We start from the raw sequence: 27,605 nt of genomic DNA, 5'->3' as shown, positions 1-27,605 counted from the left end.
CACTAATCTATTTGACAAAATTGGGAATTGGGAACCTTATCTAAGGGATATGATCATAACTCTGAGCCCAATACTTTATGTTCATCCTTTTGCACGTGCTGATGCATATACCGTTTGCCGCCCATTGTGAAACCCTGGAGCCAAACCACAAGCTCCTGGACCGGCCCCTAGGTATGTTCTAACTGCCACACAGCTCACTGCCCCATTTCAGCGGGAAGGTCATGGTCCCATTCCCTAACACACAGTGAAGGTTACTATTTCAGGGAGAGGATCAGTGAGGGACAGGTGAGGCTAGGTAGGGAGAGATACAGAGGGGGCTATGTGATCAGGCTCACTGAAACCCCAAAATATGGAGGTACGGAGAAACCAGAGGTAAGGGGACAAATCTGACCACGCTGCCCTAGGTGTGTGGGTGGGTGTCTTTATGATCATCACCTGTAACCAACAAAGAATAATCAGTCCCTAAAAAGGAAGTAAGCCTTTGAAGGTGTTACCAATAGAGATGTTAAAAGGCTTTAAGTTCTTGGGTTAGTTTTCCATATAGAAGACCAACCCTAAAGGCATATATTTGACAACCCTGTTGGGACCCCTCTCACTTAGAGCTTCTTCTCTATCTTCACTTAATAAATTTCTATCACTTAACTCACACACACACACAAAAGGAAACAAAAACTTAGAACTTTTTAATTAAATACTACACTACTGATGGTAGTTTTCTGAGGAGTCAGATTACAAATTTTTCTTCTTCCCATTTACCCACATTTTCTAAATTTCTACCTCAAATATACATTGCTTGTATGAGATATTAGTTCTCAAAAGTACTGCAAACTGTATGATTAATTATCTCTAAAAACCTAATATTCAATCATTTTATATTTAGTAAATCTAGACATAGTAAGTATTTTACATGTCTATACTTTATGCTCTAAACTATCCTAAGTACTAGGAAAACAACAACAGACAGAATCTCTACGTTAATGGACCTATATTTTCAGAGAAAGAGAAACAAAATAAACTTTACAGTTGGTGAGAGAAGCAAGGCAGGGCGCCTGGGTGGCTCAGTCAGGTAAGCATCTGACTCCTGATTTTGAGTCAGGTCATGATCTCAAGGTCATGGGATGGAGCCCCAAGTAGGCTCTACACTCAGTGCAGGGTCTGCCTGAGTCTCTCTCCCACTTTCCCTCTGTCCCTCCCCCCACTCTAACGCTCATTTTCTCTCTCTCAAATAAACAATCTTAAAAAAACAAAGCGCTAATGAGTCTGAATGGCCCAACAGAGGTATTGTGTTGTCAGGACAAGCCTTACTGAGATGACCTTCAAATAAAAAGGTGAAGGAGGTGAAAACTGAGCCATTTGGACATCTGGGGGAAAAGCACCCCAGGCACTAGGAACAGCATGTGCAAAAGCCCTGAAGCAGAAGCGTGCCTGGATGTTTGAGGAACAGTAAGAAGGCCAGCATGTGCAAAAGCCCTGAAGCAGAAGCATGCCTGGATGTTTGAGGAACAGTAAGAAGGCCAGTGTAGCTGGAATGAAATTAGTAAGGGATGGAAGCACAAGAAAGACAATAAAGACGTGAAAGGAAATAGGGAGCATCTTTCATAGGACTTTATTGGCCACAATAAGGACATTTTGCCACCATAATGGGAGCCAGTGGCGATCAGAACAGAGGAATGTCCAACTGACTTGCATCTGAATAGATTACTGAAGTTACCATGTTGAGAACAGACTTGGAGAAAGAGCAGAAATAGAAAAACCTGTGAGGAAGCTATTACAGAAATGCAGATGAAAGATGATGTGGCTTGGACCGGATGGCAGAAGTGAAATTTGAGAAATGGCCGGTTTCTGGATTTACCTTGAAGGTAGAACTGACCTTGCTAATAGGCTAGATGTGTGGTATCAGGAGAAAGATGAGAAATTCCCCAAGGTTTTTGGCCAACTCCGTCCTTCTAGTTTCTCAAGCCATTAACTGACATCACTAAGATGAGAGGAGGAACAGGTCAGGGTGAAGTCAGGAGATGCCAAATAGGCAAATGAACACAGGAATCTGAGGACTTATCTATTGGCAGTGTAAATTTGGCAGTTATCAGCACTCAACTCGAGAACTCAAAGCGAATACTATAGGGACACCTGGGTGGCTCAGTCCGTTAAGCAGCTGCCTTCAGCGCAGGTCACGATAACAGGGTCCTGGGATTGAGACCCACATCAGGCTCCCTGCTCAGCTTCTCCCTCTGACAGCCTGTCCCCCTGCTTGTGCCTGCCTTCTCGCTCACTCTCTCTCTCTCTCTCTCTGACAAAAAAAAAAAAAAAAAAACCTTAAAAAAAAGTACTATTAAAAAAAAAACCAAAGTGACTACTAGAGAAGCAACATGTAGCTATGAAGACAGTAATAAAAGACTGAGATCAGAGTTTGCCTGGCTGGAAGTCAGAAATATAGCTTATCCTTGACATAAAGAGCTACCAAGAGAACCACCTACTTCCCTAACCCTAACCCTCTTATTTCCCAAAAATCACATACTACTCTAACAGAACACTTCCTTCAAGGATATTTACACAAAGAAGAGTATTATCACTTTAAAAATTATTGAACACACCATGACTACTTGAAAACAAAGCTATGCTGAAATGCTGGATGTCCAGCTCACCAGCTATGTGACCATATCATTCTCGGAGCTCACACAATTCAAATCTGTGCCTCAGCAAAATTATAATTTACTACATTACAAAAATTCTAGGCCAGTGCAGAGGAGTCAAGATGGCAAGGGAAAAGACCTTCAATGCCAGTATCCGTGATACACAACCAAAAATTTTAATTAAAAAAGATGAAGACAACAGATCTACAAACTAGATCAAATAACTTAATTTTGTCCCTTCTTAGCCAAGAGATATGACCAGGCAAACATCAATTAAGCACTTTTTAAAAATTCCATATTGCACAAACTTTCATGACATTAGATAAACTTGCAGTTACCAGGTATACCCTAAACAATATTCTTAAAAGTTGCAAATATTTTATAGTAAGGTATAAAAAAGAAAAAGGCCAGATAGCAGATAAACGTGCCTCCTGAGAGGTGACATAGCAATCTAGAAAAATAGGGAGAAAACACAAAAGGGCTTAAGGGGAAGCAAAAGGAGAAAACCTATGCAAGCTAAAATAAATATTCTTTGACATTTACAGCAGAGAGATGACCCCTTTAGAATAAATCAGTTAACAGTGGAAAATTAGTCTTTCCGCCAACTTCTCCTTCAGTCCACACCAGCAAAAGTTTAAATCCATAGGCTAACTCTTAGTGGTGGTCTACATTTTCACTCTTAAATTAACAACCCACACCCCCATTCATACCACACCCCCATTCTGCTAGTGCAAAAGAAGTCTGTAAGATCTCATAAAGACAGTCTTTTGAAAAATCCAGTTGATTTTCTTCACTGGTCTTATCAAATATTTGGTCTCACCAAACCCATTTAAAGTTTTATTAAGAAAAAAAACAAACAAAAACAAAAAACAAAACCAGCAAGTGTGACTGAAGGATCATAAACCACTTACCAACTGGTCTGGATTAAGTTGCTCCCCATTTTTCAGGCGATCCTTATAGTCTTCCAGTTTGAGCTACAAAAGAGAAACATAGATCTATTATAGTCTGATATAAAACTCTGAAGAATGAAATAACAGACTGATTCTTACGAAAACAAAGTTCTTGAAGTAAGCTATTAATCTGTAAGATATAGTTTACTGTATGTAAGGCAAGCAGCAATTGTAGGTAAGGTTCGTCACAGAAAATATACTACACACAATCAACATTAATTGGAATTAGAAAGGTTAAGCAATAGTAAAACTCTTTTCTCTTCATGGCCCCTATTTTTTTTTTTTAAAGATTTTATTTATTTGACAGAGATGACAAGTAGGCAGAGAGGCAGGCAGAGAGAGAGGAGGAAGCAGGCTCCCCGCCAAGCAGAGAGCCCGACGCAGGGCTCGATCCCTGGACCCCCCAATCCCAGGACTCTGGATCATGACCCACGCCCAAGGCAGAGGCTTTAACCCACTGAGCCACCCAGGTGTCCCCATGGTCCCTATTTATAACAGGACTACTTAACACAGAGGACTTAATAGTCAATCCTATGCCCCTAACCCAGTGGTGCTCAATCAGGGACAATTTTGACCCTCAGGGATCTACACAAATGTCTAGAAATTATTTTTGGTCCTCACTACTTGCAGGATGGAAAGGAGGTGGAGAGGGCTACTGGCATCTTGTGAGTAGAAGCCAGGGATGCTGCAAATCATCCTACAATCCAGAGGATAGCCCCTCCCCAATCAACAAAATTATCTGGCACAAAATGTCAATGGCATTTAGGCTGAGAAATTCTGCTCCAACCTCATGCTTGAAGTAGTAGTTACTTGTTGAATTATGTGGCATTTGTCTAATAGCAAACTTTTTTTTTTTTTTTTTTAAGATTCTGTTTACTTATTTGACAGACAGAGATCACAAGCGGGGGGGGAGGGGGGGTCAGGCTCCCAGGCTCCCCTCTGAGCAGAGAGCCCAATGCAGGGCTCAATCCCAGGACCCTGGGATCATGACCTGAGCCCAAGGCAGAGGCTTTAACCCACTGCACCACCACCCAGGCACCCCTCCAATAACAAACTTCTTAATGGAGTATAGAAATGTAAAAGGTATTTTCTCTAGCATTATAAATAGCCTTAATTCAAAGCTCTTTTTCATATTAAATTTGATTATTTCAGTACACGACAAATGGCATTTATTGTCCCATAATAATGACCGGACCCACTTATGGTATTCTAAAAGCAATATTTAGTCTCCTCCCATACTGGCTTCACAGCTTTAAAGTACTTTCCCAGAAGCTTGAAATGAAAGCATTAGTACTGGCCAGATAAGTATTCAAAATTAATAAGAAGTACTATAGTTATGCTAGAGAGTATGAATTAGTATTCACGTAGTTTCTCTGCCTGGGGAGGAAGACATTAATGAGTCTCCATCAACACATCCTGCTTTGAATAAATCCTGCTTTGACTAGTTTCCCATAGTGGCAGGGAATTTGTGCTGACCCACGCAAGCTCACCTCATCGCACTTGCAATCAGCTGCGTAACTGCATGCATTCAAAAGACAACTGGTGAGAGCTAGGACTACAGAGAAACTATTAGTAACTGGCCTTCTTCACTATCTTCACTACCTTGCGGTGGGGGAAGGAAAAGAAACAGTCAACTAGACTTAATCTCTTCACACTCCATTAAAGCAACTTTCCTAAGGTTGAACTAGTCATAGAATAAAAATATGTAAGAGTTCCCAGGTCCAGATAGTCACTCACTCACCTTACTATCATAAGCAAAAGAGAATCATGACACAACAAAGCAACGTGCAGTACTGTTTCATAGGCTACATGACTCAGGAAACAAGCAATGAGTTGGATTCTTTACATCAGCATTTGCTGTAACGTTAGACTGATTAAAGGAGTCTCTTTATAAGGCTTTCTACAATGTTTCACCTATCAATCTTGAAGGATCACCTAGCAACACAAAAACTAGTGCTAAAACATTTTCTGGCACTACCATCGCTGAAGCTTCCAAAGACTGCAGCAGCTATACTGCAATATCAACTGCTGCAGAAAGTCACAGGGAAAACAAGCTAAAAAAAAAAAAAAAAAAAAAAAAAAAAATCAGGCTATTACTTAACTATGAAAAGAAACATTAATACTATACTCAAAGAATTAATCTGACATCAAGTTGCTAGCTCTTCAAGTACTTCAACAGCAGCATACATCGTAATTTTACTATGAAGAATATCTGTATTTAGTTGTGCTGAAAAGTCAAACAGAAAATGTTTAATATACCTAATATTTAACCTGCTTTTATGTTTTCAGCCAGCTAAATCCCAAGGTTAGTTACATCTTTTATGAAAGAGTATCTGTGAGCCCTGACAGAAAGCAAAAACGTCAGTTCCCTGTCCCTTATTAAAGATGGTACATATACAGGGATGGGAGGTGGAGAAAGTTACCTTCTTTTTCTCGATGTTTCTAATTTTGTGTTTAAGGCATATGAGTCCATTATCAATATATGTCTCATATGCTTGGGAAGGAGAGGCAGCAGAACTGAGAGCAGACTGCAAGGGGCTCATGGCCCGCTGGCTTTCCCCATGCTGACTGTGGTTCACTTGAGGCTTGGCTGACTTCATATTCCCCTCTCTTCCCTCCTCTGAACGGCCTGAAGGTGACTGGTAACCAAAAGGAGATGAAGAGAGTTGCACCATTGAAACAGATGAAGCTGAAGAAAGGAGGAAAAAAGTCAGATATAAAAGTAAATTCAGAGTAGAGGCATACACAGAAGCTTTAACTTCCCTGTGAAGTCTAGACCCAATCCCTCAAAATTCTCTTCCACAGAAGTGAGCTCAAAACACAGTTATGCATTAGGTACTGTGTCTCCATTTCACTACTTTTCATGCGATTAGGCCAAGCACTACCACCTTTATGTAGGCAAAATCTACAATACAGAGGATGTTTCCAGAAATTCAACTTTCCACAGAGGGAGAACTGCTCATCAAGCAATGGCTTCAGAGCTCCTCTTTTCTCGTAAGGGCAATCCACATTCTGAATAATTTCTATGGTCAAATGATGACACACAAAAAATAAGTTCTCCCTATTAGAACCCTAAGGCAGTCTTTCAAATCTCTTTACATTATCCCTCACCACTAACCCCAAGCCCAATCAGTACGCCATTTAAGAGAACATCCCGAACACACAATTCTTTTAAAGCCTCATTCACTAACTCTAGAGCGGCTTCTTGAACAAGACCCCGAACTTCCTTTCACTTGTTCTGGGGCCTACAAGGCAAGTCCGTCACCACTGGACATTTGTAGCGAGTTACTTGCAAGGGCCCCGGGCTGGTTTTCCGTTCCGTTAAGCCATAACCATTCACACCACACCAGTGTAAAGGCTCCTCCTCGCGAGCCTTACACCGCTCTGGTCAGTGGTCCACACACGCCCCCCCACCCCCCGCGCATCCCCTTCCGGAGCACCCCCAAACCAAGGGCATAACAGGCCCCACGCAGGCCAGCGCTGGTCCTCAGTCCCCGCAGGGGCAGGCGTGACAGTCGCCTCTACGGGGCGCCACTTCAGCGCCCCGAGGGCACCGACCCCCGCCCTTCCCTCAGCCTTCCGGACGCCAAGGCACCAAGCTGGGGCCGCTTCTGCAGGTGCCTCTGGGGAGGTCGACCTGGAAGAAAACGGACTGGCCACCTGCCCTCGACGGCCCCGCCCCGAGGACGCCGAGCCGCCCTTCCACCTCACCGCCGCCGCGGTCACCCAGCTCTGCCCACCCTGGCCGGGGAGGGGGTGGGGGTGCCGCCTCCCCACGCCGAGTCGACCCAGGCCGCCGCAGCTCGGCTTCACCTCCGCAGGCCGCCGAGGCCGCTGCCGCTGCCGCAGCCCGGGCCCGCCTTCGAAAGCCGGCGGGAGCCAGGAGAGCTGCGGAGGTGGACCGGCGCCACCCCGCACTTGCGTCTCCTCCTCCCGCCTCCTCCCTCTCCCCGCCCTGTCCTCGCTGGCGGCGTCTGCGGAGCCCGGCGCTCTGCCGACTCAGCCGCTCTCGCCCAGGCCCACCCTTTCCGCCGCGCGGGGCTTATATAGGCGTGCCCCGCCCCCATCCGCCGGCACGCGCATCCTCGGGCCGCCCCGGCACCGCCTCCTTCCGGTGCTCCAGTCCGCGCCGCCACCGCGGGTTTCTCTCAGCCGGGGAGGGCGTTTGTTCCAGCCCCGGCTGCGGCGGGAACTCGGTCGCGAGAGGGCGCGTTCTCCCCGCGATTGCGCAGATTGCGGGGGGCCCCCCGGTGGGCCCGTGTGTCGCCGAGAGCCAAGCGGCCGTAGACCCAGCAGCCCTGCCCGACCTTGCTGATTGCATGCGGTAACTACTGGATGTGCGACCTTGCACAGGTGATTTCGATCTTCGGAAAAGGGCAGCGCGCCCTTCGTGGAATTGCCAGTGAAACGAGCTTGAGCCTCTGGGGGTTTAGGTGCGCATTCTTGAAATGCTGGCGTGCCTTTGCCCTCCCAGATTCCGTCCTTCGCAGTAGAATGGGGGGAAAAATCACTGTTTCTTCAGAAAGGACTCAGCCTGTGAGAGCAGAATGCCCCGAATCAACACTGCTGTAAGAACGGAGTGAGACTCCGCGCAGCCCTCGATATAAGATTATGTTTATTTAGGCTATGTCATTTGCTGCTTTGGATCTTTTGGCGCTCAGAGAAAAGACTGATAAAAATCCTGGTAAGATTGCATAAAGTTAACAGAAAAAGCTGGAAATACACGGGCGTTTCTCATACCAAACAAATTGGGGGGGGGGGGGACCACCCAGCAATATCTGGGCCCCAAATTGTGTCCCTCTGTTATACCACATCGAATTTATTTAGGTCCTGTCCCTGAGGCTCTGATAAAATTTTCTGAGACAAGCAAGAAAAGAAGAGAGAAACATCAAAAATATAATCAAGGAAACAGTGGTCCAGTTTAAAAAGTGTCAGCCAAGCCCACACAAAAATTACCGTGATTTTTAACATTTCTTGATACAGTATTTTGCCACTTAAGACTATCTGTGTTCTCTTCACTCCCTCCTGAAGTAATGTACCTGAATGTTGCATTTTTGGCTTTGAATCTCTGAATCCCATATGTGACCTTGAGGGTAAAACAAGTATTAAACTGTTCCTATTTGTTTCATTGTCTGTAACTAGAGAGAACAGAAGCTGCTGAACATGAAAGGAAACAAAAAAACTGGACATGGTTTTTAAAAAGATGTGAAGGACACACTTCTGGATCAATGAGAAGGCACAAAGTTACAGCACAGGTTATGACTGTTGTAGTCTGAACTAATAACTAAGAATGGTGTTTCAGTCATATTAATCACGATATACTTGCCTTCTAATTGACCAGGAAAAAACTATTTCTTGCATCATAGAGATCTGGCCATATGTCCTAAATATTCCATTAAATGGAATAATTTGGAGTAAATCTGTATGGATTTATTTCCCAAAATGGATTCAGAAAATGAATTGTGAAAGAATGCAAAAACAGAACTAATTAAATTTCAAGTCCAGTAAGGTACAGCATAACATACCATTTGCAGGAGATTGTAACTCAGTAGAAGTAGATAATGTTGCAGTGATGTCTTCAGAAAAAAAGAAAAAAGTAATTCAGAAAAAAAAGCTTTCCTGCTAGAGAAAATCTTTTAAGCCAGTGAATCTGGCTTATTTCAGAACGACATGCCCAAAACAAAAATTTATGGCCTGTTTTTCTCTCCCCCATTCCCTGTTTTCTACAGCGCTTTGATTTGTGTTGCCAACTATGAAGCAGTGTTTGTGAAAAGTCATGTCCAAGCTTAGCAAAGAAATACTACGTTTAAAATATTTTTTTTAAAAAAGTATCATTTCCAGTCCATAGGGAAAGAACACAATATTTGTTCATTCAACAAATATTTATCATTATATACTATATCTCAATAAACCCCGGGGGAGGCAAATATTTATTGTGCATCTGCTATGGCCTGGGTGATAGGGATCTAATAGTGAGTGAGACAGGTGTAGCCCCTGCTCTTTGGAGCTAAGTGGGGAATTCAGTAAAAGCTGCAGGAATGGGGTGACTAAATGGCTCAGTTGTTAAGCCTCTGTCTTGGGTTTGGGTCATGATCCCAACGTCCTGGGATAGAGTCCAGGCTCCCTGTTCAGCAGGAAGCCTCCCTCTCCTTCTCCCGCTGCTTGTGTTCTCTCTCTCACTGTGTCTCTATCAAATAAATAAAATCTTTAAAAAAAGAAACTGCAGGAATAAATAGCAAAAACAACCAAGTCAATAAAATAGAAAAACAAAAATACTAAAGACTTATAATGGATGGTTTGTTTGATTTCTATAAAAACAGCTGAATTTTACAACCCTTGAAAATGTGAAGGGGTTAAATAGGCATTGTCTGGCAAATGTATGGTTCCTGCAGGGTTGGTTATCCTGTAGTCACTTAAAATTAATGTAGCTTCATGTTACTGAAACTAGAAGGATTAATTCACCAAAGGATGCTTAAGCTGGAAGCATATGAGTGGAGATACAAGAAATGATCTTAAAATTTTTTTGTTATGGGTGATAGAAATCCGCGTCTCAAGGTGGCTCTACAAGGCTTTGCAAAATGTTAACGTGAAAAACAAAAAGAGAGAGAGAAAGAGACCAAGAAAAATAACAAGAAGGCTGGGAAAGACAGCGATTCCCAGGAAATATTTAACCAAATAAAACTGTTTAAAATATTGCACTTTCACATGCTTTCAGTTTCATAAGGTGTCTTTTCAAATATCTGAGGAGAGAAACAGGAAAGTAAAGGACTGGCCAATATAGACTTCAGGCAGAAAAAAAGTTGCCATAATAGTTTCAGGCATTTTTGAGAGAACTCCTTTAGCTTCTAAAGTTAATATTCATGTGGGCTTATTTTTTTCATAGAATTATAAAACCACATTCCCAGTGGTTCAGTTTATACTGCTTTTCTGGTATTGGAATTAATGTGCTAATAATGCTTCACCATTTAAGCCCTTTGAAATAAAAATTCTTGGGGCACCTGGCTGGCCCAGTTGGAGGAGCATGCAACTCTTGATCCTGGGGTCATGAGTTTGATTCCCACGTTGAGTGCAGAGATTATGAAAAAAATAAACTATATATATGTATGAATAAAAATTCTTGGGAGAGAAAAGATCAGTGTAGAACTTGCGAATGTGTATATAGTCAATGATATCAGTCTCATAAATAAATAATTTCTGTCCAACTTCCAAATATTGTAAAGTGTCAACAACACAGACTTTGGAGCCACACAAATTTGACTGGTTTCATTTCAGCCTCTACCCCTTACTTGAGTGATCTTGGGCAAGTCACTCAAATTCTCTGGGCCTCAGATCCTTGAGCTATAAGACAGACATAATAATACCTGCTTAACAGTGTTTTTAAAGACTTTATTTAACTTATGAACAAACATATCTTGGGGAGGGCTGGCTGGCTGAGTCCTTGAAGCATGTGACTTGATCTTGCGGTTGTGGGTTTAAGCCTCACGTTGGGTATAGAGATTACTTAAAAATAAAAATCTTTTTTTAAAAAAAGAAAAAGAAAACCATATCTCTTCGTAAGGGACCATGAAAACATACCCTTCACTGGGGTATCTTCGTTTGCTGCTTTTCTGACAGTGCAGAGCCCCACATTTCTCCTGGTAGCCTGAGGAGAGCTAGAGAATTTTAGGACTGCGAAATCCCTCCCTTATCTTGAAGATAAGACCAATAAAGCTTCTGGACTTCTGGGAGTTTTCCAGGACCTAAAGAATCTAGGTCTCTGCCTACTAGTGCAATGGGCATCCGAAGTTTTTCACCCTTTTTCCTTGCTACTTCCATGGAAAATATAGAAGTAGGCAATTAAATACACTGGCAGAATTGAAGCTGAAAGGAATAAACAATTCAGTATTACTACTTCTCCAAAGGAATTCAGTCAGTAAGACTTAACTAAAACAGTCTTCTCTTTTGACCCCATAGTCCTTATTTTAGGAACCTCACTTATGGAAATAAGCAGAGATAGCCAATAGTTTATTTATTAAAATGTTAATTATAGCATTTTTTATTGATGAAAAATGATAACCTAGGCATTCAGTGATGGAGTAATAGCTAAATAAGATGACTCTGATGTATGAATTATAATTCCAGCAATACAAATAACCTTTTTAAAGAATATTCAACAACATGGTATTATGTGAAGTTTTTTTAAAAGGCAGGATAATAACATGACATAAAACGGGTTATTTAGTACAGGGACCCTTGGGTGGCTCAGTCAGGTGTCTGCCTTCAGCTCAGGTCATGGTCCCAGGGTCCTAGGATCAAGTCCTGCACTGGGCTCCTTGCTCATCAAGGACCCTGCCTCTCCCTCTGCCTGCCCCTCCCCCTGCTTATGCATATTCTCTCTCTCTCTCTCTCTCTCTGTCAAATAAATAAAATCTTTAAAAAAAATAGTACACTTGTGATTTTGTAAAATGCTTAATTTTTAAATATGCATAGAAAAGGCTAGAAGATATTTTCCTGTTGTTTATAGCCTATGTTTAGTCTAGATATCAAATGGGACAAAAATTTCTCTCCAAAGGTAACCACTATTAATTTTTGCTTACCTTCCAGATTTATTTCCAAGCAAATACCTGTATAATTTTATTTACAAAATGGGAATGAACTAAACATATATAGAAATTCTATTTTCACTTAAAATATAGTAACTACTTTTCTATTAAAACACATTTTATCTTTTTATTTACTAATGTCAGCTCTACACCCAACATGGGGCTTGAACTCAAGACCTGAAGATCAGGGTCACCTGGGTGGCTCAGGAGGTTGAGCGTTTGCTTTGCTTTCAGCCCCAGTTGTGATTCCAGGGTCCTGGGATGGAGCCTGGAATCCAGCCCTGAGTTGAGTTTCCTACTCATGGGGGAAACTAATTCTCCCTCTGCTGCTCCCTCTGCTGGTGCTTTCTCCCTCTCCCTCCCTCTCTCTCTCAAATAAATAAAAATCTTTAAAAAAATTTTTAAAAGGGCACCTGGGTAGCTCAGTCATTAAACCTCTGCCTTTGGCTCAGGTCATGATCCCAGGGTCCTGGGATCAAGTCCTAGGCAGGGAGCCTGCTTCTGCTTCTGCCCCTCCCCCTGCTTATATTCTGTCTCCCTGTGTCAAATAAACAAATAAAATCTTAAAAAAATAATAAAATAAAAATAGGGGTGCCTGCGTGGTTCAGTGGGTTAACACCTCTGCCTTCGGCTCAGGTCATGATCCCAGGGTCCTGGGATCGAGCCCCACATCTGGCTCTCTGCTCATCAGGGAGCCTGCCCCCCCACCCCCGCCTCAGCCTACTTAAGATTTCTGTCTGTCAAATAAATAAATAAAATCTTTTTAAAAAATTAAAATAATAAAAAAATTTTTTAAAAAGACCGAGATCAAGAGTCATATGCTCTATCTACTGAAACTGGCAGGTGCCCCACAAATGTTAACTCTGAGTTAGCTTTAGGAGATAGAATTTCATATGATTTTAATTCTCTTCTTTTTACTTTCCTGTGAACAAATTAGAAATTAGAAAAATAGGCTTTTAGGTGATAGCTCATTATTTAATAGAAATGTTAACCATCCAAATGGGAGCCACAATAATAATATATGATAGTAAATATTTGAGTAAATGGTAATCTGCATAATTCTTTCTCTCATAAAAGGGCAAGAATCCTAAATGAAATAAAAAGATATCTTGGGGCGCCCGGGTGGCTCAGTTGGTTGAGCGGCTGCCATCGGCTCGGGTCATGGTTCCAGGGTCCCGGGATCGAGCCCCACATCGAGCTCTCAGCAGAGAGCCTGCTTTTCTCTCTGCCCCTCTCCCTGCCACTCTGCTTACTTGTGCTCTCTGTCTAGCTGTCAAATAAACAAATAAAATATTAAAAAAAAAAAGAAAGAAAGAAAAAGATATCTTAAAAGAGTACAACTTGGATTGCCTGGGTGGCTCAGTTGGTTAAGCGGCTACCTTCAGCTCAGTCATGGTCCCAGGGTCCTGGGATCCAGTCCTGCATCAGGCTCCTTGCTCAGCAGGGAGCCTGCTTCTCCCTCTGACTGCCTCTACCCCTTCTTGTGCTCGTGCGCGCGTGCTCTCTCTCTCTCTCCCCCTCTTGTGAATAAATAAAATCTTTTAAAAAAGTAAAAAATAGGGATGCCTGTGTGGCTCAGTTGGTTGAGCCACGGCATTCGGCTCAAGTCATGATCCTGAAGTTCTGGGATCGAGTCCCACATTGGGCTCCCAGCTTTGCAGGGAGTCTGCTTCTCCCTCTGACCTTCTCCCCTCTCATGCTCGCTCGCTCTCTCTCTCTCTCTCTCAAATAAATAAAATCTTTTTTTTAAGTAAAAAATAAAAAAAATACAGCTTGTTTTGCTATTTGAAAAATACTTCTTATTCATCATCACTTTGTTACCCCAGAACTCACATAAATTACTCGTTTTTATAAGCAATAGATGTGATGCCAGTGATGAGGGAGCAGAAGGCTAGCAGAAGATGAGGCACAACCTGACACCCTGCAATGTCCCCCCACCCCTCACTCCTGGGTGGGACACGTGTGACATTCTTCCAGGGATCTTCCAACTATCTTAAGGTTAATACCTTGCTAGAGGGAAAAACAACCTGAACTTGACAATGGCTAGGCCTCTGGTATCTTGTAGGCATCTTGTAGGTAGATCATCTTTAACATATGAAAGTTCTTTTGAAACCTCCCTTTTCCTTACTTCCCCAACTCCTGAGGATATAATCAGCCGCTCCTCAAAACCCAGGGGCCACCACTCTTTCTGCCTGCAGGCCCTCTGCCCCGCTGCTTTAATGAAACCATCATTTTGCACCAAAGACGTCCCAAGAATTCTTTCTTGGAGCTCTGCTCTGGACTCCACCCCATCAAACTTCACCTATATTCCATAACCACATCAACCAAGAGCACAGTAGTAGAATTACAAATAGATAAACTGGACTTCATCAAAATTGAAAATAGTCTGTACTTTAAAGGATACAGTCAAGAAAATGAAAAGAAAAAAGTTCTCTTAAGACATGTAACTCGCCATCAATTTTGATATGGAAACACTGTGATACATAAATGTTACTGGAAAAGTTTTTAGAGTAAAATATGAAAGGCTTAAAAGGTTGGGAAAAAGCAAGCTCTGTGCCTTGTTTATTGAGACATGTTAAGGTTTTTTCCTTTGTATTTCCATTGTATTAGATAAATGTGAGTGTAGAACTGTATAAAAAAAAGAAAATGGGGCAACCCCTTCAGGTCCCCTTCCTCCTTGGGAGATTTGTACTATCACTTTGCTATTGTTCAATAAACCTTGCTTTGCTGCCCACCACTGTGTCGGTCTCTGTCTTCATTCTTCGAAGTGGCGTGATCAAGAACCATGGGCATCAATGGAGAAAAAAAATCCTGCAATGTTTTGGGGGCTCATCCAGGGTATCGGTCATCGTTAAGGACAACTAACCAGTAAAGGTCATCAAACTCCAAATTGTGGTGGTTCAGATGGACCTCACATGGACCAGATAAGACATCTACAGGGGATCCCTTGATATATTGGACAAGAGGAACCCTGACTGCCTCTCCATCCAAAGCCCCTGACCAGCTACCATTAGCTGTCATCCTTTTTCCCTAACAGCAGTTAAGGTTACCTCTTTAGAGAGGGGAATGATGAAAAATAACTGGAAGGCAGGCAAGCAGGGATAAGCCAACCCCCACCCCCAAGAGGAAACCATCCTTAGAAAGGATTTTGCACCACCCCGGAAGGAGCCCTCCACCCTTTCTTACATGATAGATAGAAGACAAAAACCTGATTGGATGGCAGGCACAGGGAGGGTTAATCAGATTAAAACAGCCTGTCCACAAGCCCATAAAAACCCCTAAAGGTAGACACTCTGCTGGCAGTCTCTCCAGGTCCTCTCCCTCCTTGGGAGCTTTGTACTCTCACTTAGCTCTTGCTCAATAAGCTTTGCTTTGCTGCCCACAAAAAAAAAAAGAAAAAAAAAAAAGGAGAGAGAGAGAAGACAATCCACAGAACTGGAAAAATTTTGCAAATTACCTATCTGATAAGGTACTGGTATCAATAATATATATTGTATTATATATTTTTTTATTATCTTTTTTTTAAGATTTTATTTATTTATTTGACAGACAGAGATCACAAGGAGGCAGAGAGGCAGGCAGAGAGAGGAAGGGAAGCAGGTTCCCTGATGAACAGAGAACCCGATGCGGGGCTCAATCCCAGTACCCTGGGATCATGACCCAAGCCAAAGGCAGAGGCTTTAACCCACTGAGCCACCCAGGTGCCCCTTTTTATTATCTTTTTAAGTAGTTTCCACACCCAGCCTGGAGCCCAATATGGGGTTTGAATTCATGACCGTGAGATCAAGATCTGAACACTTAACCAACTGAGCCACCCAGGTGCCCCTTACATATTTTTATATAAGAATATATAAAGAACTTGGGATTCCTGGGTGGCTCAGTCAGTTAAGCATCTACCTTCAACTCAGATCATCATCCCAGGGTCCTGGCATCGAGTCCCCCCCATCGGGCTCCTTGCTCGGCAGGAAGCCTGCTTCTCCCTCTCCCTCTCCCACTCCCCCTGTGTTCCCTCTCTCTCTGTCTCCCTCTTTCTGTGAAATAAAAAATCGTAAAAGCATTTCTCTATACAAATAGCCAATAAATACATTAAAAAGATGCTTAACATCACTGTTCATCAAAGAAATTCCAATCGAAACACAGTGAGATGTCACTTCACATCTACTAGGATGGCCCCAGTCAAAATGACCGATAACAACAAATGTTGACAAGGACGTGCCTCCATTGGTTGGAACTCACACACTGCTGAGGAGAGTATAAATGGTGTTGCCAGCTTGGACAACAGTGTGCAGTTCCTTAGTTAAACATGCAGTCTCCATAAGACCCAGCAATGCTAAGTATATACTCCTAGCTATACACCACAAGAAATGAGAACCTATCTCCACACAAAAATCAAGACACAAATTTTCTTAGCAGCATGATTCAAATAATCAAAATGGAGAAGCAATCCAAACGTCCATCAGCTGATGTGTGGATAAATAAAACATGGTGTACTCATATGAAGAAATATTATTCAACCATCAAAAATAATGAAGTACAGTGGACACAGCAAAGCTGAACCTTAAAAGCCCTGCACTGTAAGAGTCAGACACAAAAGGCCACATGATTCTATTTATGTGACATGTCCAGAATGGACAAATCTATAAACAGAGTTGATTAGTGCTTGTCTAGGGCTTAGGGGTAGTTTCAGAGGGGAAATGAAGAGTGACTGCTAACTGTGTAGTATCTCCTGGTGGGGGGATGAAAATGGACTAAGGTTGGGAGTTGTCGTGGTTGCACACTTCTGTGAATATACTCAAAACCGCTACATTGTAAACTGTAGAGTGTTTTAGGTTGATTTGTGTCCACCAAAAAGATATGTGGAAGTGCCAATCCCCAATGCCTGAGAACAGAAGTTTATTTGGAGATAAGTCTTTGCAGATGTAATCAAGTTAAGGGGAGGTCATACTGATGAGAGCGAGCCCCAAACCCAACGGTGTCCTCTTTAGAAGAGAGAGATTTGAAGACACAGAGGAGAAATGGAAAAAAGTCTGTAGGAAAAAGGAGGTAGAGATTGAAACCCCAGAGCTACAAGGCAAAGAGCACCAGGGGTGCTGCCAGAAACCAGGAAAAGGAAAGGAGGGATTCTTGAAGGGATCATGGCGGGATCGTGGCCCTGCTAACACCATGATTTTGGACATCTAGTCTCTAGAACCATGACAGAATAAATTTCTGTTGTTTTAAGCCACTTAGTTTGTAGTAATTTGGTTTGTTGTTGTTTGTTTTGGGGAGTGGTTTTAAGATTTATCTATTTCACAGAAAGAGAGCACAAGCAGGGGGAGCAGCAGGCAGAGGGAGAGGGAGAAGCAGGCTCCCTGCTTGACAGGGAGACTGATATGGGGCTGGATCCCAGGACCCTGGGATCATGACCTGAGCCAAAGGCAGATGCTTCACCGACTGAGCCACCCAGACACTCCAGTTTGTAGTAATTTGCTATAGCAGCCCTAGGAAACTAACATATATGGTGTGTGGGGTCTATCCTAATAAAGTTGTTTGGTTTTTTTTAGGTTTTTTTTTCAAGGACTCTGGTTATAGTTTTGTCATAAGTGGAAATTTATATGCTCTAATGGGAGAGCATCAAAGTGTAGAAGGGGAAGGAAAGCCCTAATGATGAAGATTTTCTCCTGGGGAGGCCTGAACCCATGTTTCATGCATAGGAGTTGTTGTAGCTGCTGGGCTGTATAATCCGTTGGTTCCTGAGTCTTTTATTCTTTCTTGTCTCTGAATTCCTTGCCTCCTCTGGGTTTAATTCTGTAACTGGGCCACAGGCAAAGCAATCTTGCTTTCTCTGTTGTCTTACAGCACTTACTTCCTCTGTTTATTTCAGATGCTCAGATTTCCAAGGAAGAGCCTGGACTAGAAAACAGGCTGACATACTTTGCATTCTTCCAGACCCCAAAATTAGCCCCAAATAATGTTTATTATCCAACATTCCATATTGTTTCATTTGTACCTTTGGGGTTTTAATTTGTGGAGGTGACTGAGTGACAACACAGAGAGGCCAATGCTGTTGAAAGAAGATCTGTGTTACCTACATTTCCATGAGGAAGGCGCTGGCCACACAGCACAGGCCTCCCCGGGGGAGCATTGGGTTTTTTGGGGGGTTTTTTTTGTTTGTTTGTTTGTTTTAGAGATTTTGTTTATTTATTTATTTGTCAGAGAGAGAGAGAGAGAGAGAGAGAGAGCGAGCGCACGCACAGGCAGGCAGAGTGGCAGCAGAGGCAGAGGGAGAAGCAGGCTCCCTGCTGAGCAAGGAGCCCGATATGGGACTCGATCCCAGGACGCTGGGATCATTACCCGAGCTGAAGGCAGCTGCTTAACCAACTGAGCCACCCAGGCGTCCCGGAGCATTGGGTTTTGGTGAGGAGGCAGAGGCAGGAGTGAGGGGAAGGCATAGGCCAGGGCCGTAACTGGGGTTTCTGCAGGAAAGACAAGACCAAGCAAAGTAACCAATTTAGAGCTGGTTAGTCTATAATTTCAGCAGTCTCTGAGCTATAGAGAGTGGTCTCTAGTTGCTGGAGGATGGTTTAGGGCAGGCAACATACTGGCTTGGTGTGTGAGAGTTTAAGAAGAAGTGTGAGCTCCAGATAAACTGACTTGCCTAAAAGCACAGAACAGATACCCCATTGCTTTTTACCTCCAGAGCAAGTCTCCCATCAACCCAAATACATGGTCGGAGAGGGTAACAGCTAGATAATCTTCCTGGATGTTTGGAATTGTTTGGGAACCAAACTTTGGCTCCTGTTTGTATTTTCTTCAGACAATGGCTCGCTGAAGCCTTGCAACCCTCCTCCCTGCCAGTCTGTCCTAACAGGTCTGATCATGTCACTTCTCTATCATCACCAAAAGATCAAAAGAAAATCTGAGTAGCTCCCTCCTGTAAACTTTGATACACATACAGTAAATGCGCACACCTAGTCTCCCACCACAAACTGCCTTTTTTAGCCAGATGTTTGCATACAGACACCACTGCACCTTGGCGTTTTCTCTCCTGTCAGAGGATCTTTTCATGCCCCTCCCCCACCCGCCACTACCCCACATCACTGTCCAAGGGCACTTCCTCATTCTTCCAAACCAGGTTGGCTGTTGAAATGTATTGTGACACCAGTTTATTGAACCCGTCCTCTAGCAAAGAAGACTAAGGGTATTTCTGACCTTTTACCATGACAACAATGCTGCGAGGAATATTATTCATAACCATTTTGCACTTTTGTGAGTGTCTGGTGAAGAAATCCTTAAGGGCAGAATTATTAAGTCAGTTGTAGTTGGCGAAGCGTTTCCAAATCACTCGGCTCCCCATAAAAGCAGTACCATTGCTATTCCCATCAGCATCGTACAATGAGCCTGTTTACATCACTTTCATGAACATGTATAGCATTTCCCGCATGCCCTGCTCACATTCCAAACACCCATCAGTGTGTTCCTGTGGTTTACAACTGTCAACATCTGCATCCTTGTGCCTGAGGACCTACCCTTCCTGTCCCCAATTGCAGAAGGTGCACTGCAGGATTGCAGGGGAGGCAAGATGCACAGGAAATTACCCCCTTATACACACACACGCGCACACACACACACACACACGTGCGCCCCCATAACTGCCCTTACCCTGGGACTTTTCAGGTCCTTCATCCCTTAGGTAGGATAATACTGAAGTTTATATGTCGCATTATCTCCCAGAATTTTCCCACAAGGTAGCTTGGGTCTTAATAATGTCCCTTTCATTAAGCTGCCTTACTCTCTCTACGTCACTTCCCTACTTCTCTTTCCAGGGTCCCTTTTTAGCTGTCCAATTTGAAATGCCTTCCTTGTTTTTTTTGTTTGTCTGAAATTAAAATCAGGCAAAAGTGGGGTGAGCAAGCTCTACCTCCCCCAAAGTCATAGAGCTGCTGCTTATTATTTGATCTGAATGTTCCTCAGTTTCATGATCTTCACAATATTGATAGTTTTCAGTCTACTGGAAACTAATTTCTTTAAAACCATACTGTTTTAATTAAAGCTTTAAAGCCAATGTCTGTGCCAGAATAAATTCAGTGAATTACCTACTTTAAAAATAAGAATATTTTGTTGGGATAAGCACTGGGGGTTATATATAAGTGATGAATCACTAAATTCTACCCCTGAAACCAGTACTACAATATATGTTAACTAACTTGAATTTAAATAAAAATAAAATATTAAGAATATTTATGGGGCACCTGGGTGGCTCAGCTGGTTGAGTGTCAGACTCTTGGTTTTGGCTCACGTTTGATCTCAGGATCGTGGGATGGAGCCCCATGGAGGGGGTGGCGGGAGACCTCCATACTCAGCAGGGAACCTGCTTCTCTCCCTCTCTCTCCCTCTCCCTTTATCCTCCCCCCGCCCCCACTCATGCTCTCTCTCTGTTAAATAAATAAATCTTAAAAACAAAAAGAATATTCACCTTAATCTCAGGAGGAATCCTGAGAGACTGCATACTGTCTTTCTGTAGGCTGACAGTGAAATGATTCTTGGGGAGTACCTGGGTGGCTCAGTCCTGGTAAGCCTCTGCCTTCCGCTTAGGTCATGATCTCAGAGTCCTAGGATCCAGCCCCACGTCTGTCTCTCTACTCATCCAGAGGCCTGCTCCTCCCTCTCCCTCTGCTAACTCCTTCACCCTTATTTGCTCTCTCTCTCTCTCTCTCTGTCAAATAAATAAAATCTTTAGAAAAAAAAATAAAAAATAAGTGGATTTCAACCCCCAACCTTCCACTCTTCATTACTTGTAGGCAAGAAATCAAGGACTTTCTGCCCATAGCCAGGTGAACAGATGCCAAGTCTATCAAGATACAATAATCATCAGGGGCACCTGGGTGGCTCAGTTGGTTAAGCGTCTGCTTCGGCTCAGGTCATGATCCCAGGATCTTGGGATTGAGCCCCACATCAGGCTCCCTGCTTGGCCGGAAGCCTGCTTCTCCCTCTCTCACTCCCCTTGCTTTGTTCCCTCTCTCACTGTGTCTCTCTCTGTTTAATAAATAAATAAAATCTTAAAAAAAGAGATAATAATAATACAATGAAGGAGATGAAAAGAACCAGACACATTGATTGGAACTATATGAGAATTTTTTATTTCTTTAAAAAAAATAGGCTTCTTGAATTTCCCATTGTCCTCTTTTTCTTATAAATAATTACCACTGCTTTAGTTTTAAAAGTACTTTTGGATAAATAACATGCTTTTCCATGTTTCTTTAAAGACTAGTTTTTCTAAGAAACCAATGAGTTAAAAAGTAGTAATTATTCAAATAAGCTTATTTACATGCTAAGACTGAACAACAAACTGGAATCTGACCTGCAATAATAGGATAAAATAGCAAGTGAAAAAAATAATATAACAATAACTATGTGCTCATTTCATGTAATTTAATACTCATGGCAACACTATGAGTTAGTTACCCTTGTTCACAGAAAAGGAAGTTAAGACTCAGGGAGGCTATGGGGGTGCCTGGTAGGTTGGTCAGTAGTTAAGCATCTGCCTTCGGCTCTGGTCATGATTCCAGCGTCCCTGGGATGGAGCCCGAACCCTGCCAAGCCCCACATTGAGCCCCGCATCCAGCTCCCTGCTCAGCAGGAAGCCTACTTCTCCCCCACCTACTCCATCCCCCCACTTGTGTTCCCTCTCTCTGTGTCTTTTTCTGTCAAATCAAGAAATAAAATCTTTCAAAAAAAACAGAAAGACACAAGGAGGTTGAATAACATCTCCAAGTCATACAAGAGTATGTGACATTTAGTGATTTTCTTTTTAATCTATTGATTTTTTTATTTCTATCATTTTTTTATTTTCAAGAGATCATTTTATTCTTTTAAATATGGCTATTAGGGGCACCTGGGTGGCTCAGTGGGTTAAAGCCTCTGCCTTTGGCTCAGGTCATGATCCCAGGGTCCTGGGATCAAGCCCCACATCCTACTCTCTGCTCAGCAGGGAGCCTGCTTCCTCCTTTCTCTCTGCCTGCCTCTCTGTCTACTTGTGATCTCTGTCAAATAAATAAATAAAATCTTAGAAAAAAATATACGGCTATTAAAAAGCATTTCATCCTTTCTTCCTGAATGCAAAAGCTTCTTTTTATCACTTAGACCATAACTCATGGGTCTTAACTTTTTTGATTCATCTACTATCTTGGTTTCCTCCAAATTCTTTTCTGTATGTTTTTGTCTCTGCATTTTCATGCTGGAGACTTCCCTCAAATGTCTTCTAATTCTTACGTATTCATGTATAGTTCAGAGTGAGGCACACCAAGACCTAACAAGAAAATCTGTGTGGGGGGGAAGTGGTAGACTTCCTGAACTTGGCAAGGGAGTAAAGTTAGTTAGGGGAAAAGGCTTGAGAACCTTACTTTGCAAGGTACTGATTTCCACTTAGTTGCTCTGCTTTCTGCAGAGCTCCCCATCTTTCCCATCTGCCTGAACTTGGAGTCCCTCCATTCAATGCTATCTCCTCTCTCTCTGCCTACCTCTCTACCTACTTGTGATCTCTCTGTCAAATGAATAAATAAAATCTTAAAAAAAAAAAGATATGACTTACAGAGATGTGATAAAGTATTCATTTGTAAGCATATTGAAGCATTGGCTTTTCTATGTACCTGAACCCTCTGAAATTCAAAAGGTCTCAGTAAGTATTCTTTCCTCCATGGCAATCATGGTCATTTGCATAAGTTCAATAAGAATCTCTTCTCCTTGTAACAAGACACCATTAGAAACATTGGTTATTTTACCAAGGTTTTGACTGGAATGTCATATTTGAGAGAGACATGCATAGACTCAGATATGACCAGACAGCTTTAAGAAACTAAGGTTGACTTTATGAAACATGGAGCCATTAAGGCCCTTGGACATGTTGGCCTGATACCTGGCTTATAGTGTTCCCAGCAGCCTCACCAGGTGAGCAAAGAACATCACCTCCTGGCCGGAACAGGAACCTCAGGATACCCTGGGGACCTCAGGAAGAGGAATCTACCCACATCTACAGGTATTGCAGGCATGTCTGATGGCAAGTACTGGGCTTGGCTTCTGACCTGGAGAGGCTACTAAAGTTCAACCTAGAGATTCTTTATAAAAGCTCCAGCAAAGCAGATTCTAAAATATCTGTATGAGCAATCATTCCTGCTGAGTTTATGTAAATAATTACACTGCTTGTTAAAACTGGACTTCTTTTTCAAACAAATAAGTCTTATTTGGCTATCTCTGGAAATGAGGGGTTTTTTTTTAAGATTTTATTTATTTATATGACACAGAGAGACAGCAAGAAAGGGAACACAGCAGGGGGAGTGAGAGAGGGAGAGGGAGAAGCAGACTTCTCACTGAGCAGAGAGGCCAATGCAGGACTGGATCCCAGGACCCTGAGAATATGACATGAGCCAAAGGTAGACATTTAACAACTGAGCCATCCAGGCGCCCCAGAAATGAGGGTTATTATAGAGAGAAAAATTATGTTTCAATAACATGCCTTTGTGGATGTTAAATTCTAGTTGTGATTGTCTTTGAATGTTGCCTAAGCTAGATAACTTGAGGTAAACTTGAGAGACACTGCCACAATAGCTTGTGTATAGACAATCTCCTTGCTTGCCATTCTGTGGGGACAATAGGACCCCATGGTATATGATTACTTGAACAACTGGGAAATGGGGTAGATTCCCCAACAACTGTATAACTCAGCTATCACCTTGACCAATTCTATGTAGCTGGGATGACAAAATCGCTCTTTAAAAGCCTAAGCAAAGCCCATAGAGATAGTGGATGGCCCCGCTTTCTTTATGATTAGATTGGATGATGCACATGGGGATGCCTTTATCTCCTGAGACAAATTTTCTCCCATTTGCCAGTGATGCCTTGTAATTAGGATATTGTTAAGGTTGGACCTCAAACAAAAAGGGCTTCGTGATGGTTTCATCCCTCATAGTCTTTTATCCTAGAAGTTTCCTCTACAGACATACAATTGCAAACAAAGGCTTTATTTTTTTTTTCTAAAGATTTTCATTTATTTGAGAGAGTGTGAGTAAGCAAGCGTGAGCTGGGTGAAGGGCAGGGGGGAGAAGCAGGCTCTCTACTGAACAGGGAGCCCAGTGCGGGGCCTGATCCCAGAACTCAGGTACCATGACTGAGCCAAAGGCAGACGCCCAACTGACTGGGCTGCCCAGGCACTCTAGCAAATAAGGCTTTAACTAAGCATATGACGGCTCTCCTGGTAGAAAGAGCCTCAAAGCTCACTATAGGACTTAAGTTAGGGCTGCAACATAAAATAAGCAAAACAGGATGCTTGCCCAGGAGGATGCTAAATGATCCTTCCCAGGCCCTAAATGCACTCAGCCAAGAATTAAATAAACTCAGAGAAGGTCTTCTCGAGAACCACTATTGACTGTCTACTATTGCTACACCATTCGGGGTGTGAAGTTTCCTCATGTGTTGTTTTAACATGACAGTTAACTCCTGTTAAGATGTCCCAATTCATAGGGGACATTTGTGACCAGTTAAATAAGATCAAGATATCCACTGATCAATTTGACGGAATTGGGAATTGGGAATCTTTTCTAAAGGATGTGATCATAATTTTGGGCCCATTACTTCATGTTCATCCTTTTGCACATGCTGATGCATATACCGTTTGCTGCCCATTGTGAAACTCTGAAGCCAAACCACAAGCTCCTGGACTGTCTCCTAGATATGTTCTAACTGCCACACAGCTCACTGCCCCATTTCAGCGGGAAGCAGCCAGAGCGGTCATGGTCCCACTGCCTAACACGCAGTGAAGTACTATTTCAGGGAGAGGATCAGAGAGGGACAGGTGAGGCTAGGTAGGGAGAAGTACAGAGGGGACTATGTGATTAGGCTCACCCAAAATATGGAGGTGTGGAGAATCCAGAGGTAAGGGGACAAATCTGACCACCTGACCTAGGTGTGTGTGTGGGTGTCTTTATGATAATCACCTGTAACCAACAAAGAATAATCAGCCCCTGAAAAGGAAGTCACTGAAGGTGTTACCAATAGAGATGTTAAAAGGCTTTAAGTTCCTGGGTTAGCTTTCTGTAGAAGATGAACCCTAAACGTCCTAGAGACCCCTCACTCTTGAGAGCATTTTTCTTTTTAAATATTTTATTTACTTATTTATTTATTTGAGAGAGAGAGCACAAGTAGGCAGAGCAGCAGGCAGTGGGAAAGGGAAAAGCAGGCTCTTCCCTGAGCAGAGATCCTGATGTGGGGCTCAATCCCAGGAGTCTGGTACCATGACCTGAGCCAAGGCAGAGGCTTAACCAACTGAGCCACCATGCCCTTGAGACCTTTTTTTGTATCTTCACTTAATAAACTTCTATAACTTTACTCACATAAATAAATAAATAAATAAATAAAAGCTATGTTTACACTAAACTGTAGTCTAAGTGTATAATAACATTATGCTTAAAAATCAATGTACATACCTTAACTTAAAAATGCTTTATTAGGTATTAAAAGTATTAAAAAAGGCTAACTATCATCTGAGCTTTCAGGGAGTTGTAATCACTGATCATAGATCACCATAATATAAAAGCAATGGAAAAGTTTGAAATATTTTGAGAATTACCAGAGTGTGACACAGAGATGCAAAGCGAGTACACGCTGTTGGAAAAAATGGTGCTGATAGGCTTGTTCAATGCAGGGTTGCCACAAACCTTCAATTTGTTAAACTGCTAAAAAATCTGTTTACAAAAAATGCAGTATGTGTCAAGTCCAATGGAAGTGCAATAAAAGGAGGTACGCCTGTTTATAGAGACACATTTATAAATGTACATTTATATAGAACTCACTGGCATTTATAAATGTACATTTATATAGAACTCACTGGCATTCACCCACGAATCCAAAGTTAAAGGGACCAGAAAGAAGTATGCTTCCCTGCCGCCTTCAATTCATGCGGTTAAAGGCATGTAACCTGAACATGAGTCATGGCAGTTATTCTCCTCAAAATCAAACTTAAACCCAACGCCCTTCCTGATACAGAAACAGACCTGTTCTCACCCCATCTTTCATCTGAAATCTTTCAATGGCTCCCCATCGCGTGCAGCAGAAGGCCCCCAGTTCATGAGAAAACTCACAGACCCCCTTCCAGACTGGGCTCCCTCGGCAACCCTACTGCTATTTATTCTCCCGCTACAATGAAGCCCTCCAACCATACAAACTGATTCCCCAGACTGACCAACCTCTCCTTAATCCAGGGTCTTTGCGCACATCAGACCCCTGGCCTGAAGGCTTCCCCTTCCTCCCTGTTTGTCTACCTCACTCACAGGCAAACTTAAGTCTCTACTGAGGTATCAGTTATTCTCCAAGAAGGGTTCCAAAGAACCCTGACTTCACACTTCTCTTCTCTTATCTCAGCCCACTAGTGGTCCAAGTCATTGAGCAAGTTGATGAAAAGAATAAAGCCCAAGCCTTTGGTGGCCTCCGCCAGCATTCCTCCGGCAACACTAGCTGAGCTCCACCATGTGCCTAACAATGGCTTAGAAACTGCTGGTTAGAAAGCAATGGATTTGACTTAGATTTGTATATAAACATACGAGATGATTTTGTGTTAGCTGATTTCTCAAAAAATTGATTTTTGGCAAATATGATCTGTCAGTCTCCAAAAGAGAGTATGTTTAAAATCTCATTTCAGTTAGGGCACCCGGGTGGCTCAGTTGATTAACAACTGCCTTTGGCTTGGGTCAGGATACCGGGGTCCCGGGTTCGAGTCCTACATCGGCTACCTGCTTTGCAGGGAGCCTGTTTCTCCCTCTTCACTTCCCCCTGCTTGTATTCTCGTGTGCTCGCTCTGTCAAATAAAAAAATAAAATCTTTTTTTAAAAATCTCATCCTATTACACATTTGTCTATTTCTCCTTGTAGTTCCACCTGCTTTTGATTTGTGTGTATCACAGACCTGTGGGTTCCACATGATGTTATAATTATTATATATTCTTGGATCGATGTTCCTTCTATCCCTATGAAATGTTTTTTTCTTGATCTCTTTTAATATTGTTCAGTGTGATACTATTTTATTATATGCCTAATAAATATTTTTAGATGTCTTTTTCTAATCTCTGTGCATCATTTTAAAATAGCTGTAATCTTTACCTTCTTAGACTTATTTTTAATTCTTTGTAATAAATACTGAGAGAAAGTTTCAGGGCACCAGAAGTTCAGAATACCAAGACACAGAAGCCAGTTAAAGGGAACTTCCATTTCTCCCTTTATTCTCTTAACCAATGCTGGAGATTCCTCAAAAAGTTATATATAGGGATACCTGGGTGGTGCAATGAGCTATGCTCCCAGCTCTTGGTTTTGGCTCCGGTCTGATCTCAGGGTCTTGGGATGGATCCTGGCATCAGGCTCTGAGGTCAGGGAGTCTGCTTGCATTTCTCTCTCCTTTACCGCCCCCCACCACTCTCTCTC

General features: G+C 42.5%; 1 protein-coding gene and 1 pseudogene across 18 annotated transcripts in view; one reads left to right on the top strand and one right to left on the bottom strand.

The window, feature by feature from the left end:
- The window catches only part of CAPRIN2 (caprin family member 2), a 48,416-nt gene extending 40,822 nt beyond the window's left edge, over window positions 1-7,594 (bottom strand). For 11 of the 18 annotated variants that reach the window (XM_032347520.1, XM_032347521.1, XM_032347522.1 and 8 more), the window contains exons 1-3: window positions 7,394-7,505; window positions 6,004-6,269; window positions 3,542-3,604 (exon numbers count right to left, since the gene is read on the bottom strand). In XM_032347520.1, the coding sequence (XP_032203411.1) occupies window positions 3,542-3,604; window positions 6,004-6,255 (315 nt within the window). In that variant the 5' untranslated portion in view covers window positions 6,256-6,269; window positions 7,394-7,505. Of the gene's footprint in view, window positions 1-3,541; window positions 3,605-5,070; window positions 5,183-5,515; window positions 5,635-6,003; window positions 6,270-7,291 lie in introns of those variants that run through there. The other 7 variants (XM_032347537.1, XM_032347538.1, XM_032347528.1 and 4 more) reach the window with 5 other exon arrangements.
- Window positions 7,595-7,915: 321 nt separating this feature from the next.
- Window positions 7,916-27,605, top strand: part of LOC116593502 — a 34,192-nt pseudogene continuing 14,502 nt past the window's right edge.

The sequence above is a fragment of the Mustela erminea genome, chromosome 6, assembly GCF_009829155.1.
Source record: "Mustela erminea isolate mMusErm1 chromosome 6, mMusErm1.Pri, whole genome shotgun sequence".
NCBI lineage: Eukaryota > Metazoa > Chordata > Mammalia > Carnivora > Mustelidae > Mustela > Mustela erminea.
This window is presented reverse-complemented; position numbering and strand designations above follow the sequence as displayed.